Below are 12228 nucleotides of genomic sequence, written 5' to 3'. Positions count from 1 at the left end.
CAGTGGCCGGGAGCGGCCACTGCACTCCAGTCTGGGTGACAGAGTGAGTCTCCAACTCAATAAAAGAAAGAAAGAAAGAGAAAAAATATAAAAATACACACATACATACACACAAAGACCTACTGGGAGGTGCCCAGGAAGAAAGTCTTCTCCCCTGGCTTGAGAGTATGTGTGTGTGTGTGTGTGTGTGTTGGGTGGCCTGGGTAAGTAGTGCTCTCCTCACAGGGAGGCCCTGTTTCTGGTCCAAGACTCTCTATTGGTCTTTCTGGAACATGCACACACCCCTCCACACATGCAAACATACCCTCTGAGAAAAAAGAGGCAGCAATGTAGAGGAACATTTTCCCTGTAAATATGCCCCCTGTCCCACACACAGATGCACAGAGACAGATGACAGACATCCACAGCAGATGCTGACACACACTCTCACACAAACACATGCAGACATCACCACCCACACAGAGACACATCACACACACGTACACAAACACACATACACATACCACCGATACACAGACGCTACTGTCCAGCAGGGCATGGTGGCTGGAGGTGTGAGGTGGCTGGGTCCCTGGTGGCACATGAGAGCTGGGACAGAAGCCAGAGGGGCACACGGGCAGGAGGCCGGGAAAGTTGGCCCCAGGGACTCACCTTCTCGATAAGCTCCATCAGAGGCTTGGCCCTGAGCTCCTCAATCCTGGTCTCGTTCATACATGCGCGGTAGTATACCTGTGCCTTCCTCTCTGCCTCGCTCGCGCTGGCTGTGGCATTTTCTGGAATGACAGACGGCAGAATTTGCCATGTGCCCCCATTTGCCCACTGGGCAGCCCTGGCGAGTCTTCCTTCTTGGATTCTTGGCGCTCTCTGCTGTATAAAAGAGCTCTGCCATCTGGCTTCAGGCTACGGTGAGGACCTTGGTCGCAGTGGGGACACAGGTGCCCCTGGGCAGAGCCTGACTGCGAATAAGAAGAGCCTGCCATGTTTCTCCCCCTCTGCCGATCGGGTTCACAGACGTGTCCCCAGGTTGGCAGCACGGGCCCACCCACAGGACAGTCTGCTTCCCCTGCGGCCAACACGTGGCACACACACCCCTGCCTGGTGCATGGGACAGAGGCTTGTCTTGGTTTTCAGGTCCCATATGACCATTCGTGTGATAAAGACTAGAGTTGTTCGGAGCCTTGAAAGGCTTCATTCATTATGAAGTTACTTTCCGCTTCCTCCTCGCGGGGGCTGGCGCATCCACCAGGCTCACGGTCTCCTCTAAGGGCCATTTTCCACCACCCTTGCCAAGACCTGAAAGCTGTACCTCCCTCCTGTTGTGGTTTCTCAGGCCTTGCCCTGGAAACCCGGGAGATTCCTCCCTGTTCCCTCACCCCCGTGCTCTAATCTGGATGCCACCTGCTAAAGGCCATGCTCCCGAGGGTGTATAAGCGTGGAAGGCTCCCGTCTACACCCGGCAGAGGTGGTTACTTTCTGTTGTTCAGGATCACAGGGGACCTACTATATGCCAGGGTTCCTGTGTCCATGTGGTCCTCTCAGAGCCCTGCTCCAGACCACACCAGGTGCCCTGACACCCTCGATGCCGTCTGTCCCACTTGGCTCCCTCCCTCGGGACCTTCTCACTGCTCTCATTTCTTTTTTTTCTTTTGTAGTCAGAATCTCACTCTGTCACCCAGGCTGGAGTGCAGTAGCATGCTCACAGCCCCCTTAGCGTTGACCTGCTGGGCTCAGGCAATCCTTCCACCTCAGCCTTCCAAGTATAGGCACGCACTACCATGCCCAGCTAATTTTTTCGATATATTGTGTTTTTTTTCTTTTTCTTTTTTGAGTTGAAGTCTCACTCTGTCACCCAGACTGGAGTGCAGTGGCATGCTCACAGCCACTGCAGCCATGACCTGCTGGGCTCTGGCGATCCTTCCACCTCAGCCTTCCAAGTCGCCGGAACTATAGGCGCGCACTACCATGCCTGGCTAATTTTTGATTTATTGTAGAGACAAAGTCTCACCAAGTTGCCCGGGTGGATCTCGAACCTGTGGACTCAGGCAATCCACTCGCCTTGGCCTCCCAAAGTGCTGGGATTACAGGCTGAGCCACCAAGCCTAGCCTCGATATATTGTAGAGATGAGGTCTCACCAAGTTGCCCAGGCTGGTCTCGAACCCCTGGGCTCAGACAATCCTCTCACCTTGGCCTCCCAAAATGCCGGGATTACAGGTTGAGCCACCACGTCCAGCCCGCTTTCCCTCATTTCATACTCATTTCTGACCTGGACATCCCTTCCTTTGCTTCCTTCAAAGACCTCCCAAACCCCACCTCCTCCATGAAGATGTTTCTGGCAGAACTTACCCACCCGCAGAACAGATATTAGGTGTTTATTCTGCCAGGAATTGTGTGAGCCCCGGGACCCCGGGACCCCGGGACCCAGAAAACATCCTAGTCTCTGCAAAGCTCCTGCATGGGATCCTGTTAAAACCCCACTCAACCTTCAAGGCTTCTCGGAGGCCATCGTTCCTGCGAAGTTGTCCCTAAGATGTTCACTCCGAAAGGCCCTCAACACCCTGAGCACCTATTGGGTGCCAGGAACAGGCTGGGCACTAAGTTTTATGGACATCAATAAGACTTGCTTCCTGCTCCCAAGGAGCTCATGGTCTCCTGGGGGACACGGACCTACAAAGCAATGACTACAAAACACAAAAGTGCTCTGAGCAATGCAAATGACTACGAGGCACAGAGAAGTGACCCCCTTGGGGGGGTGGGGAAAAGAAGGAGGTCTCCAGAAGGTGTTCACTTGTGTCTGTTCTCAAATAAGAAAAGCTGCTTACCAGGTAGAAATGAGGGGAGGGCACACTGGGCTGGCGTAGCAGGACAGTGTGGGGACATGCAAAGATGCATAAAAGGGCACACTGACCAGAGTAAAGCACAAAGGGCACGAGTTACTTCCCACCCAGTCTTTCTTTCTTTTTTTTTTTTGAGTTGGAGTTTCACTCTGTCACCCAGACTGGAGTGCAGTGGCCGCTCTCGGCCACCGCAGCCTCAACCTGCTGGGCTCCGGCGATCCTTCCGCCTCAGCCTTCCGAGTAGCCGGAATTACAGGCACGCGCTACCACGCCCGACTGATTTTTTGATTTATTGTAGAGATGAGGTCTCGCTGCCCAGGCGGGTCTCGAACCCGCGGGCTCAGGCAATCCACTCACCTCAGCCTCCCAAAGGCGCGGGATTACAGGCTGAGCCACCGAGCCCGGCTCCCACCCAGTCTTTCATCAGCCTTCCCAGCCATCACCCCAGAGAGCTCCCTGCCTCCCATTCTCCCCATGAATAGCACCATGGTTTGTTCTGTTCAGAGACCCTGGTATTGCTGAAGTCAGGGTGACAGCCTTGAATGGGGGATGGGACCAGCCTCAAGCTAGTTTGAAGGGAGACACAGACACAAGAGGACCCCTGGAGTGAGAGACGGGGTCAGGAGCCTGAACGAGGGACGATGGAAGGTATGCACAGCCCTGGAGACCACAGGCTACCACGCCAAGTGCTGGAAACACCTGTGTGTCTCGCAGACCCCATGGGAGCAAGAAGAGGCTTCCCAGAGGAAGACCGGAAAACGGACAGGCTGCTCCCTGCTCCTCAGCCTCTGGGAAAGCAGAGGGGGAGCTCCCACCCCTCCCAGGGGTCTTGTTTCCATGGCAACACCCCCAGTGGCTAGGCTCCTGGAAGGGAAGGCAGGAGAGTCCTCACTGCCCAGGAGGCAGCATCTTGCCACCCACATCTGGCTCTGGTCATGACCCTGAAATGCCAGGGCCAGCGTCTGGGGAGGCGCTCTGTGTGCTCGGGTCCGGGAACAGGCCTGGCGTCTCCCTCCCCCAGAGGCCCAAGGCCACCAAGATAAGAGGCCCCAAGAAAGGCTCCCAGGAACAGGAACAGCCTGGCTGGGTTAATTACAGCATGTTCCAAGGCCCCCTGGCCCCGCTTTCTTGACACTTTTCTGAATTATCCTCCTTCAGTCACAGCCTCCCCCTCTCCTTCACTGAGAGGCTGCCCTGACCAAGTTCAAACCAAGTTCAAACTTCCTTCCTGCGGGCTCCAGCAACCTTGGAGCCAGGCTCACTTGTTTCCCACCAGTCTGTGGAGTTCCTCTTGCTTGGCAGCTGGGGCCTGTCCGACTGTGGGGACCTGTCCGCATGAGGCTTGCAGCCTGGTGGGTGAGGCGGACAGCAACGAAACACTCACAGGAGCACCTGATTACATACTGGAGTGAAGGCTGTGAGAAGGGAGGCCATGAGGCCTGGAGAAGGCCAGGGAGCCTCCCTGAGGAGGGCTTGTTTGAGCTTCAGGCAGAAGGATAAGCTCACTACGAGGTGGAAGTGGGGGCGGTGCCTGGGCTGCCTCACCCATAGGAGGCCCTCAGCACCCTGAGCTGAAAGAACAGGGCCCAGTGTTCCCCTGCCCCTCCTCGTGTTTTCTGAGTCGGAATCTCGCTCTGTTGCTAATCACAGCAATCCTGCTGCCTCAGTCTCCCGAGTAGCTGGGACAAGCATGAGTCACTATGGCTGGCTAAATTTTATTTTCTGTAGAGACAAGGCCTTGCCATGTTGCTCAGGCTGGTCTCAAATTCTTGGGCTCAAGCAATCCTCCTGCCTTGGCCTCCCCAAGAGCTGAGATTATAGGTGTGAGCCACTACACCTGGCCTGTTTTGATGAGGAAGAACACCATATTGGAGGATAAGAGAGTGATGAGGCCAGGTGCCCCCAGGAGATGTGCCTGGGGAGGAAACGAGACAGGTGAGCAGGATGGGACAGGAGAATGGGCCCCATTAGGGCTGGCATTCACGCCCCCAACGTGTCTCAATTGTATCCTGCCACTGATGCTGGCCAGGGCAGGAGCCCTCAAGGAGGACAAAGTTCCTCTTCCTCCCTCTGGTTCCAGGAGCCCCTAGGGACAACTCACAGCATATCCTCCCACCTTCTCTTTTTCTTCTTCACTCGGGACACCTACTACCTTGCAGGTCCAGGGGACAGGAGCTAAAGCCAGACACCAGGTGGGAGGCTGCTGCAACAGACCAGGTGAGTGGAGGGGGAGGCAAGGGGCAGCCAGGGCACCAGACACGTTGGGAACGTGAATGACAGGGGAGGTGAGAGCAGTACCAAGCTTCCTCGACCTGAGCAAGGAACTACTGCTACCCTGGATGGGGAAGCCTGGGGCTGAGGGGCTGGTATAGGAAGTAGGATAATAAAGCCTTGCTACAGGCATTTAAAGTCAGAGATCGCTATTAGGCATCCAAGGGAAGCCCTGGCCAGGGAATTTCGTAGACTCTGCAGAGCCGTTGTCTTAAACTGCTTTTAGTCCAAATAGGCACTGGATTATTGCCCATAGCAAAATTGTCCATAGGGCCCTCTGAGAGACAACAACAACAACAAAACTGGAATTATCTTTTGGCTGGTAGCCCCTTGCAGTACAGGCTTCCCCTGCTAGGTAAGTGTTCTAGGAGGCATCGGCACCCCTATACCAGCTGGCTGTCAGAGGCTGTATTTGCTTCAGTGAATTTTTGTGTGTGCGTGTGTAGATTCTTTCAACGTGTTTGACCATTTAATGATGGGTTATTTACGAGTACACCTGCCCACTCTCTGCTGAATGTTCAACAGTTTTTGACCCAAAACAGCATGACCCCCCCCCCAGGTCCCACTCTTCCTATTCATTTGATCTTACCCTGAGTGACTTTTTTTTATTTGCCGGATGAAAAAGTCTTCAAAGGGAAACGTTTTCCCGGATGTGGAAGAGGCGAAACAAAAAACGACAGAAGCACTAAAAAGGCATCAAACCTGATGAGTTCAAAAACCGAGCAGTGGAAAAAGCACCTTGATAGGTGTCTTGCATCAAACAAAGAGTATTTTGAAGGTGACTTAAGTTTAAACATGTAAGAATAAATACAGAATTTTTAATAAACAAGTTCCAGGTTTTTTTGTGTCCTCCCTGCCCCACCCCGTATATCATGTACTCTCAACAGGGGCAATACTGTCCCCAAGAATTTGTTCAAGGGGGCAAAACACCTTACCCTTTTTACACAGAGTAAGTACACCTCACCCTTTTATGCATAAAGTACATCAACAGACATAAGTACCCATGGCATTAAAATTCATGGAGGGTGAGGACAATCACAGGTTGAGAACCTGCCCCATGCCCCATGCCTTTCTGTCTGTCTCCAGCTCTGACTCCAGGCCACAGCACCGGTGGCTCCTCCTGCCTGGCACACTCTACCCCAACAGGTAGACAGTCTGTTCTCTCCTTAATTCAAGGGTCCTTTCAGATGTCCCTCCTCAGAAAGCCCATCCCTTCCTGACGGCCGTGGTACATCCTGCTTGATTTTTTTCAGAGCCCTTATTCTTTACAATCCAATCACTTATTACTCATTTATTTGTTTATTGACCATGCTCCCTACTGGAATGTTCCACAAGAAGAAGCGGTCTTATTCCTCACACAATCCATCACCCAGCCATGCCAGGCACGCAGTAAGTGTACAATGTAGAACTGGTGAGTGAATAAACCAACGAGTGACGGAGAAAGACGTCACCCTAGCCTGAAGGAGGCTGGGTTTCCAAGTAAAATCAGACACAGCCCTTTTACTGGCTGGGAAATGCCTGGCTTCCTTTGAGACACCCCTGCTTGTGTTTACCTCCCAGAAGATTTTGTGGAGGCAAAGAAGAAGCCAACAGCCAGCAGGGTGGCTCCGGGACTGAGCTGGGGACACATTTTGAAAATGGTGGCACTCCCAGGGCCTCAATGATATGAAAATCATTTCACAGCCCATGGCTAGACAACAGGAATCCAAACTGCCTGGGTTCCAGAAACTTCCTCATCACTTCCCAAAATCCCAGAGAGGAAAGACAGCACACTATTTAATCGGCCCGCTTCTTCCTCTGGGAGTTTTTGTTGGAACGCTGTCTCCCATCTCACTCCTCAGGGAGGAAGCAAACGCCCAGGCAGGCAGGCAGGGCTGTGACCGTGGCGGGCTGCGGGGATGGGGCGTTTGGGAATTCTGTGGTCTCCCTTGCTGCAGCGGGACCATCTGGCCAGGATCATGGGGGGCCCCAACTGTGGAGTCAGGGCAGGACCAGTGTTTGTTTTAGATAAAAGCAGACTTGGTTCAGACAGTCCCAGGCCTCAGAAGCCCCATCCTGTTAGGGGACTGGGGGTGCTGATAGCAGAGGCGCCTTGTTCTGCAGAACAAAAGTAAAGACAATCCCATTGCCACTCACAGGTGTCTAACGCAGGCCAGGCCCTATGCTGTGATCGCAACCTCACCCTGATTGTCCCATCTCAGAGGGAGGAAAGAGAGACCCAGGGAGGAAAGGAGCTGGTCTGCAAAGCTGCTCCCTGGAATTTGAACCCAGCATTCTTAAGTCTACCCAAGACACCACCTCCTCTGGGTGTGGGCGTGTCTGTGTGTACATCTGGTCATAACAGCTTCCACAAGTAGTTGTTATCACAGAGGTTGGATAACCTGTCCAAGGTCGAGCAAGTGGCTGAGCCAGGGTTGGAGTCTTTGCTTTTTTTGCTTTCCTGCAGGTCGGCTTGGAAAACCAGGGGCCTGAAGCGGTTCGGTTACCCCGGGCATTCCTGGACGCCCCCTCCCTTCCCTGCCTCAGTGGATCAATGCCGTGGCTTGAATGTTTGTGCCCTCCCCAGAACTCATGCTGAAACTGAATCCCCAATGCAACAGTATTACAAGGTGGGGCGCTTAGGAAGTGATTAGTGATTAGGCCATGAGAACTCTGCCCTCATGAATGAATTAGTGCCTTATAAAAGGGCTGGAGGGGGCAAGTTCACCCCTTTCATCCCCTCTGACACGTGAGGACACAGTGTTCATCCCCTCTAGATAGAACACGCAGAACCAAGGCACCATCTTGGAAGCAGAGAGCAGCCCTCACCGGACACCGAACCTACTGGCACCTTGACCTTGTACTTCCCAGCCTACAAAACAGTGCGAAATACATTTCTCATTGTTTACACATTAGTCTGTAGTATTTTGTTATAGCAGCACAAACAGAGGAAGACAATCAATCAATTCATTTAGTCACTCCCCAAACATGAAAGCATTGTCTACTACACTGCAGACATTAAAGCATTTATGATCTAGATCCTGTCCACACACGACCTCCTTCCAACATGCACAGGAAGACAAGACTAAGTTAGACAGTAAATACTGGAAAAATATATCAAAATAAAAATACAAGAGCTGTCACAGGGTGACATGATTATCTGCCAAATCACTGACATGGACACACTTAGTACTGCTGGAAAATTTTGTGTGTATTTCTCAGGGAGGCTGGTGTTGGGATGCAAGGCAGACTGCTAAGTTTTCCTTTATGAAATCTGTGTTGCTGGAATTGTTACAAAAGCATGCATTAATTTTTTGCTGCATTCATCTTACAGTATAAAATATATATCGTAAAGTTGGCACAACAGGCACACACAGTGTAATGGTGGCTCAGCCTCTGAGAGGCCCCTGATAGCCACAGAAGACATAAAGGAGGCAGCAGGTTTGAGAAAAGTCTGGAAGGGTCTGGAGGGGGTGGTGCAGGCGCTCTAGCTGGTGGAATAAGCTGTGCTAACACAGCTGGAGAGCCTGAGGCAAGGCCAAGTCTGAGGGTTGATGGGTTTGGCTGTTTCCTTCCCCTGATAAAGTGAGACCACACACTCGTTTCCCCAAAGCCTATGACGAGGACAGCCCACACTAGCCACTTAGGGTGTGGCCAAATGTGGTGGGAGATGTCTGTGTCTCCTGCAGCTGAGGTTTCTGCCCCCAACCAGTGGGCAGCAAGGACATGCCATGGTGGCACCCGGCCTAGTGCAACCCCCCTGCTACAGATCTGCCTGGATTTCCTGAGGGAGCTAGGGTGAATTCACCCGTCAGAGAACTGTGTGGCTCGTCCTAGGTCACACGCAAGTGGACAGCAACAGCTGTCCTGCCAAGCCAACTGATGCAATCCTCATTGGCACTCGAACGACCCTTCTCTCTCTCTGCCGAGAGGGACATCCAGGCCCTGGCTAGGTTGGAGTGGCCTGGGCAAGCACCTGCTTGTTCCAGTGGCCATTCTATGGTTCCTTTAGCTCCCTTCTGAGGCCTGCTGGTTGACCCTTTCGTCTTGGGGAGCTGAAACCAGTCTGGCTTTAAGCCCAGAATGCACTGACCCATGCTCCTGCAGTTTCTGTCACCCACTCACCTGTTGCCTGCCTCTTCAGGGGTTTCCAGGTATCAAAGCCCCAGGTATTAAGGCCCACAGGTGAGGGGCCATCTCTAGATTAATACCTAGGAGTCAGCCTGGGAAGAGGGGACTCCAGGGTATGCCTGCTGGGGAAGCTCTGGTCAGTATGACATGGGTTGACCCCAGCTGCTATGTTCATTAGGCCTGGGCTGGGGCTTGGCTTGCCTGGCCTGGAGAGCTCAGCTGAGTGGTCCTTGGAAAAGGAAGCTGGTGAACCTCACTTTTCAGCCACTCTCCTCCTGAGCAGCACCGTCCTGGGGCCTCTCCATGGAGAATCTGAGTCATTGGAAAAAGAACGCAGGCTTCAAGACCCCACAGCACTGGGTTTGAATCTCAGCTCTGCCACTTCCTAGGGAACACATTTCCTTTGTATTTGTGAGTCTCATCTGTAAAACGGGCACATACATCCCACTCCAAGGGTTTACCATGAGAGTTAAATGAAATAATAGAAGGCAAATACTTAGCACGTCATAGTTATTCTCTATATCTCCTTCCTGATGACTGGGCCCACACCAGTGCTTCTCTAAGAAATAAGACAAGCAATAATGACTCTTTCCTTTGATCACCCAATTAATCCTTAGAGCATCCCCACTAACAGACTGAATTAGTTCACACTTTGGAGGTGACAAGCCAAGGTCCTGAGAAGCTGGGTGGCCTCTGCAGTCACACAGCTTATTTGCAAGAAGTCTGGGTCAGGACTCACCTGACACTACCAAGAAGGGCAGCTGTGCTTTGCTGAGCACTTCCTAGGTGCCAGGGCCCATGCTAAGCACTCTGAACAGTCCCACACAAGTCATTACTCATGGTAACCTTAAGTGTTAGGTGGCATTGGCACCCCCACTCTACAGACAGTGACGCTAAGTGGGAGAGAAGCCAGGTCACTTGTCCAGGCCACACGGGCGACAAGCAGCTGAGCCAGAATGTTAGAACTGCTTGACTTCAAAACTCACGCAGTCCAGCCTCCTGAGACCACCAGACACTGGCCCCAGGGTCAGGGACTTGGACACTGGTTCTGTGCCCAGTTCAGTACAGCTCCCCACCCACAACTTGACCTTCAGGGACAGGGTGGATGTAAGGCCAGAGCCTGGAACTGAAGGTCATTCCTCATGAGCCTTGCCGTCTTGGGGGTGGGGCGGGGGAGATGGACTCAATCTTGGCCTAGACTCAAGGTCCTGCTGTTGAAAACCAGTCCCAGAACCAGCGGGATCTGGACTCAAGGGCACGACATACAAGGGCCAGTTTTGGGCCTCACTGGGATGTTGGAGGGCTAGTCTGCCATTCTTCGTGGACCCCTCTCAGTGCTAACTGCTCCCTAAAGTGTGAGCCTTTCTCCATGTAGGACTGGCGGTGTGTCCTTGGCAAAGTCACTTAACTTCTTTGAGTCTCAGTTTCCTCATCTATAAAATGGGAACACAATTCCTAAATCCCATGGTGGTTGTGAGGATTAAGGAGGCAGTGGCAATAAAGAGCCTGGCATGGCCGGGCACAGTGGCTCACACCTATAATTCCAGCACTTTGGGAGGCCAAGGTGAGAGGATTGCCTGAGTCCATGAGTTTGAGACCAGCCCGGACAACTTGGTGAGATCTTATCTCCATAATAAATCAGAAAAAAAAATTAGCCGGGCATGGCGGCGCATACCTGTAGTTCTAGCTACTTGTAAGGCTGAGGCGGAAGGATCACCTGAGTCCAGCAGGTCAAGGCTGTGGTGGCCATGAACATGCCACTACACTCCAGCCTGGGCCACAGAGTAAGACTCCAACACAGAAAAAAACAAAGAGCCTGGTACAGCACACAGTACACAGGACACCCCACAGACACCAGCATCTCTCCCTTTCCTTCAGGCCCTCCATGCTCTGTGCTCCCTGCAGGCTCCTTCCAACAAGGTGGGAAGGGAGCTGGGTCTGCCCTTGTATCTGAAGGAGGTGTTGTGGGACAGAAGAACAGCAACTGAGACCAGGAATCAGGCAAGTCCCAGCTCTGCCACCCACTAGCCTCAGAGGTCTTGAGGACCTCTCTGGACCTGTTTCCTCATCTATCAGTGGGGGTGAAAGATACCTTCCCAGCATCCACCCTACAGGACCAAATGGTATGGCATCCATAAAAGAGCTCTGCAACCTGTCAGATACCACGCAAAGGTCAAAGGTAAGTAATAACAGTGACAGCAGTCATCACAGCGTGCCGGGCGTAGGCAAAGCAGTTGACATGAATTTTCCACTTAATTTTCATAGCTCAGAAGAGGCATGGTTCTCACTGCATTGATGGGAAGACACACCAGAGAGGTTATATAATTGACCTGATGTCTCACAGTGTCAGAAGCACTCAAGGACTTTGAACTCAAGTCCTGGTGACTGAAGCAAAAGAGCTAGCCCATCTTGCTACACTACCTGAACTATCCCTCTACTTGGTGGATGGTCCCTGCCAAGTTCCAGCTGTATCTTTAAGCAGTGGGGTCGGGACATCCCTTAGTTCCAGCATTGCAGCCATAGACGTATCTGCCTCGTAAACCTGTAGCTCTGAAATAAAAGGCCGAATCCATTTCAAAGGAAGTTTTGGCAGCATAAGTCAGGCAGGGGGACGTCTGAGGCTGGCTTTGCTGTTCCTCAATAGAGTTCCTTCCACTCCACCTCCATGTACACCACCCTGCTCTGATCCTCAGGGAGACAGGCCAGAGGTTGTTGCTGCCGAGGGGTCCTGCCCTGGAGCTGCTGGGGGATGTGGAGAAATGGCTGGTGTGCTTTCCCCAGCAGCAGTTGTGCCCCCTGGGGATGGGGTGGGAAAGAAAGGAAAGGTTTCTTAGCCTGGTTTGCTTAACTTTAACTTTCCTCTCAAAGACACACTTGCCTTAAATTCATAATTATCAAATTAGAATAATTTCCCATCTCATAAGAAGATTTCTGTCCCTTTGAGAAAATTTGTCTTAGGCATTTGCTGCTTCACCTACTTTTGACTATCTTGAGGGTTTTTTTTTTTTTTTTTGG

The 12228-nt window shown here is 52.3% G+C and overlaps 1 protein-coding gene across 3 annotated transcripts in view; it reads right to left on the bottom strand.

Moving 5' to 3' along the window:
- Positions 1 to 12228, bottom strand: part of ECE1 (endothelin converting enzyme 1) — a 63495-nt gene that overhangs the window by 33536 nt on the left and 17731 nt on the right. For all 3 annotated transcript variants that reach the window (XM_021709375.1, XM_008051578.2, XM_021709374.1), the window contains one exon: positions 649 to 770. In XM_021709375.1, coding sequence (XP_021565050.1) covers positions 649 to 770 — 122 coding nt within the window. The remainder of the gene's footprint in view (positions 1 to 648; positions 771 to 12228) is intronic.

Source organism: Carlito syrichta, unplaced genomic scaffold, assembly GCF_000164805.1.
Source record: "Carlito syrichta isolate Samal-C Ts95f unplaced genomic scaffold, Tarsius_syrichta-2.0.1 Scaffold200587, whole genome shotgun sequence".
In the NCBI taxonomy this organism is placed as follows: Eukaryota; Metazoa; Chordata; class Mammalia; order Primates; family Tarsiidae; genus Carlito; species Carlito syrichta.
This window is presented reverse-complemented; position numbering and strand designations above follow the sequence as displayed.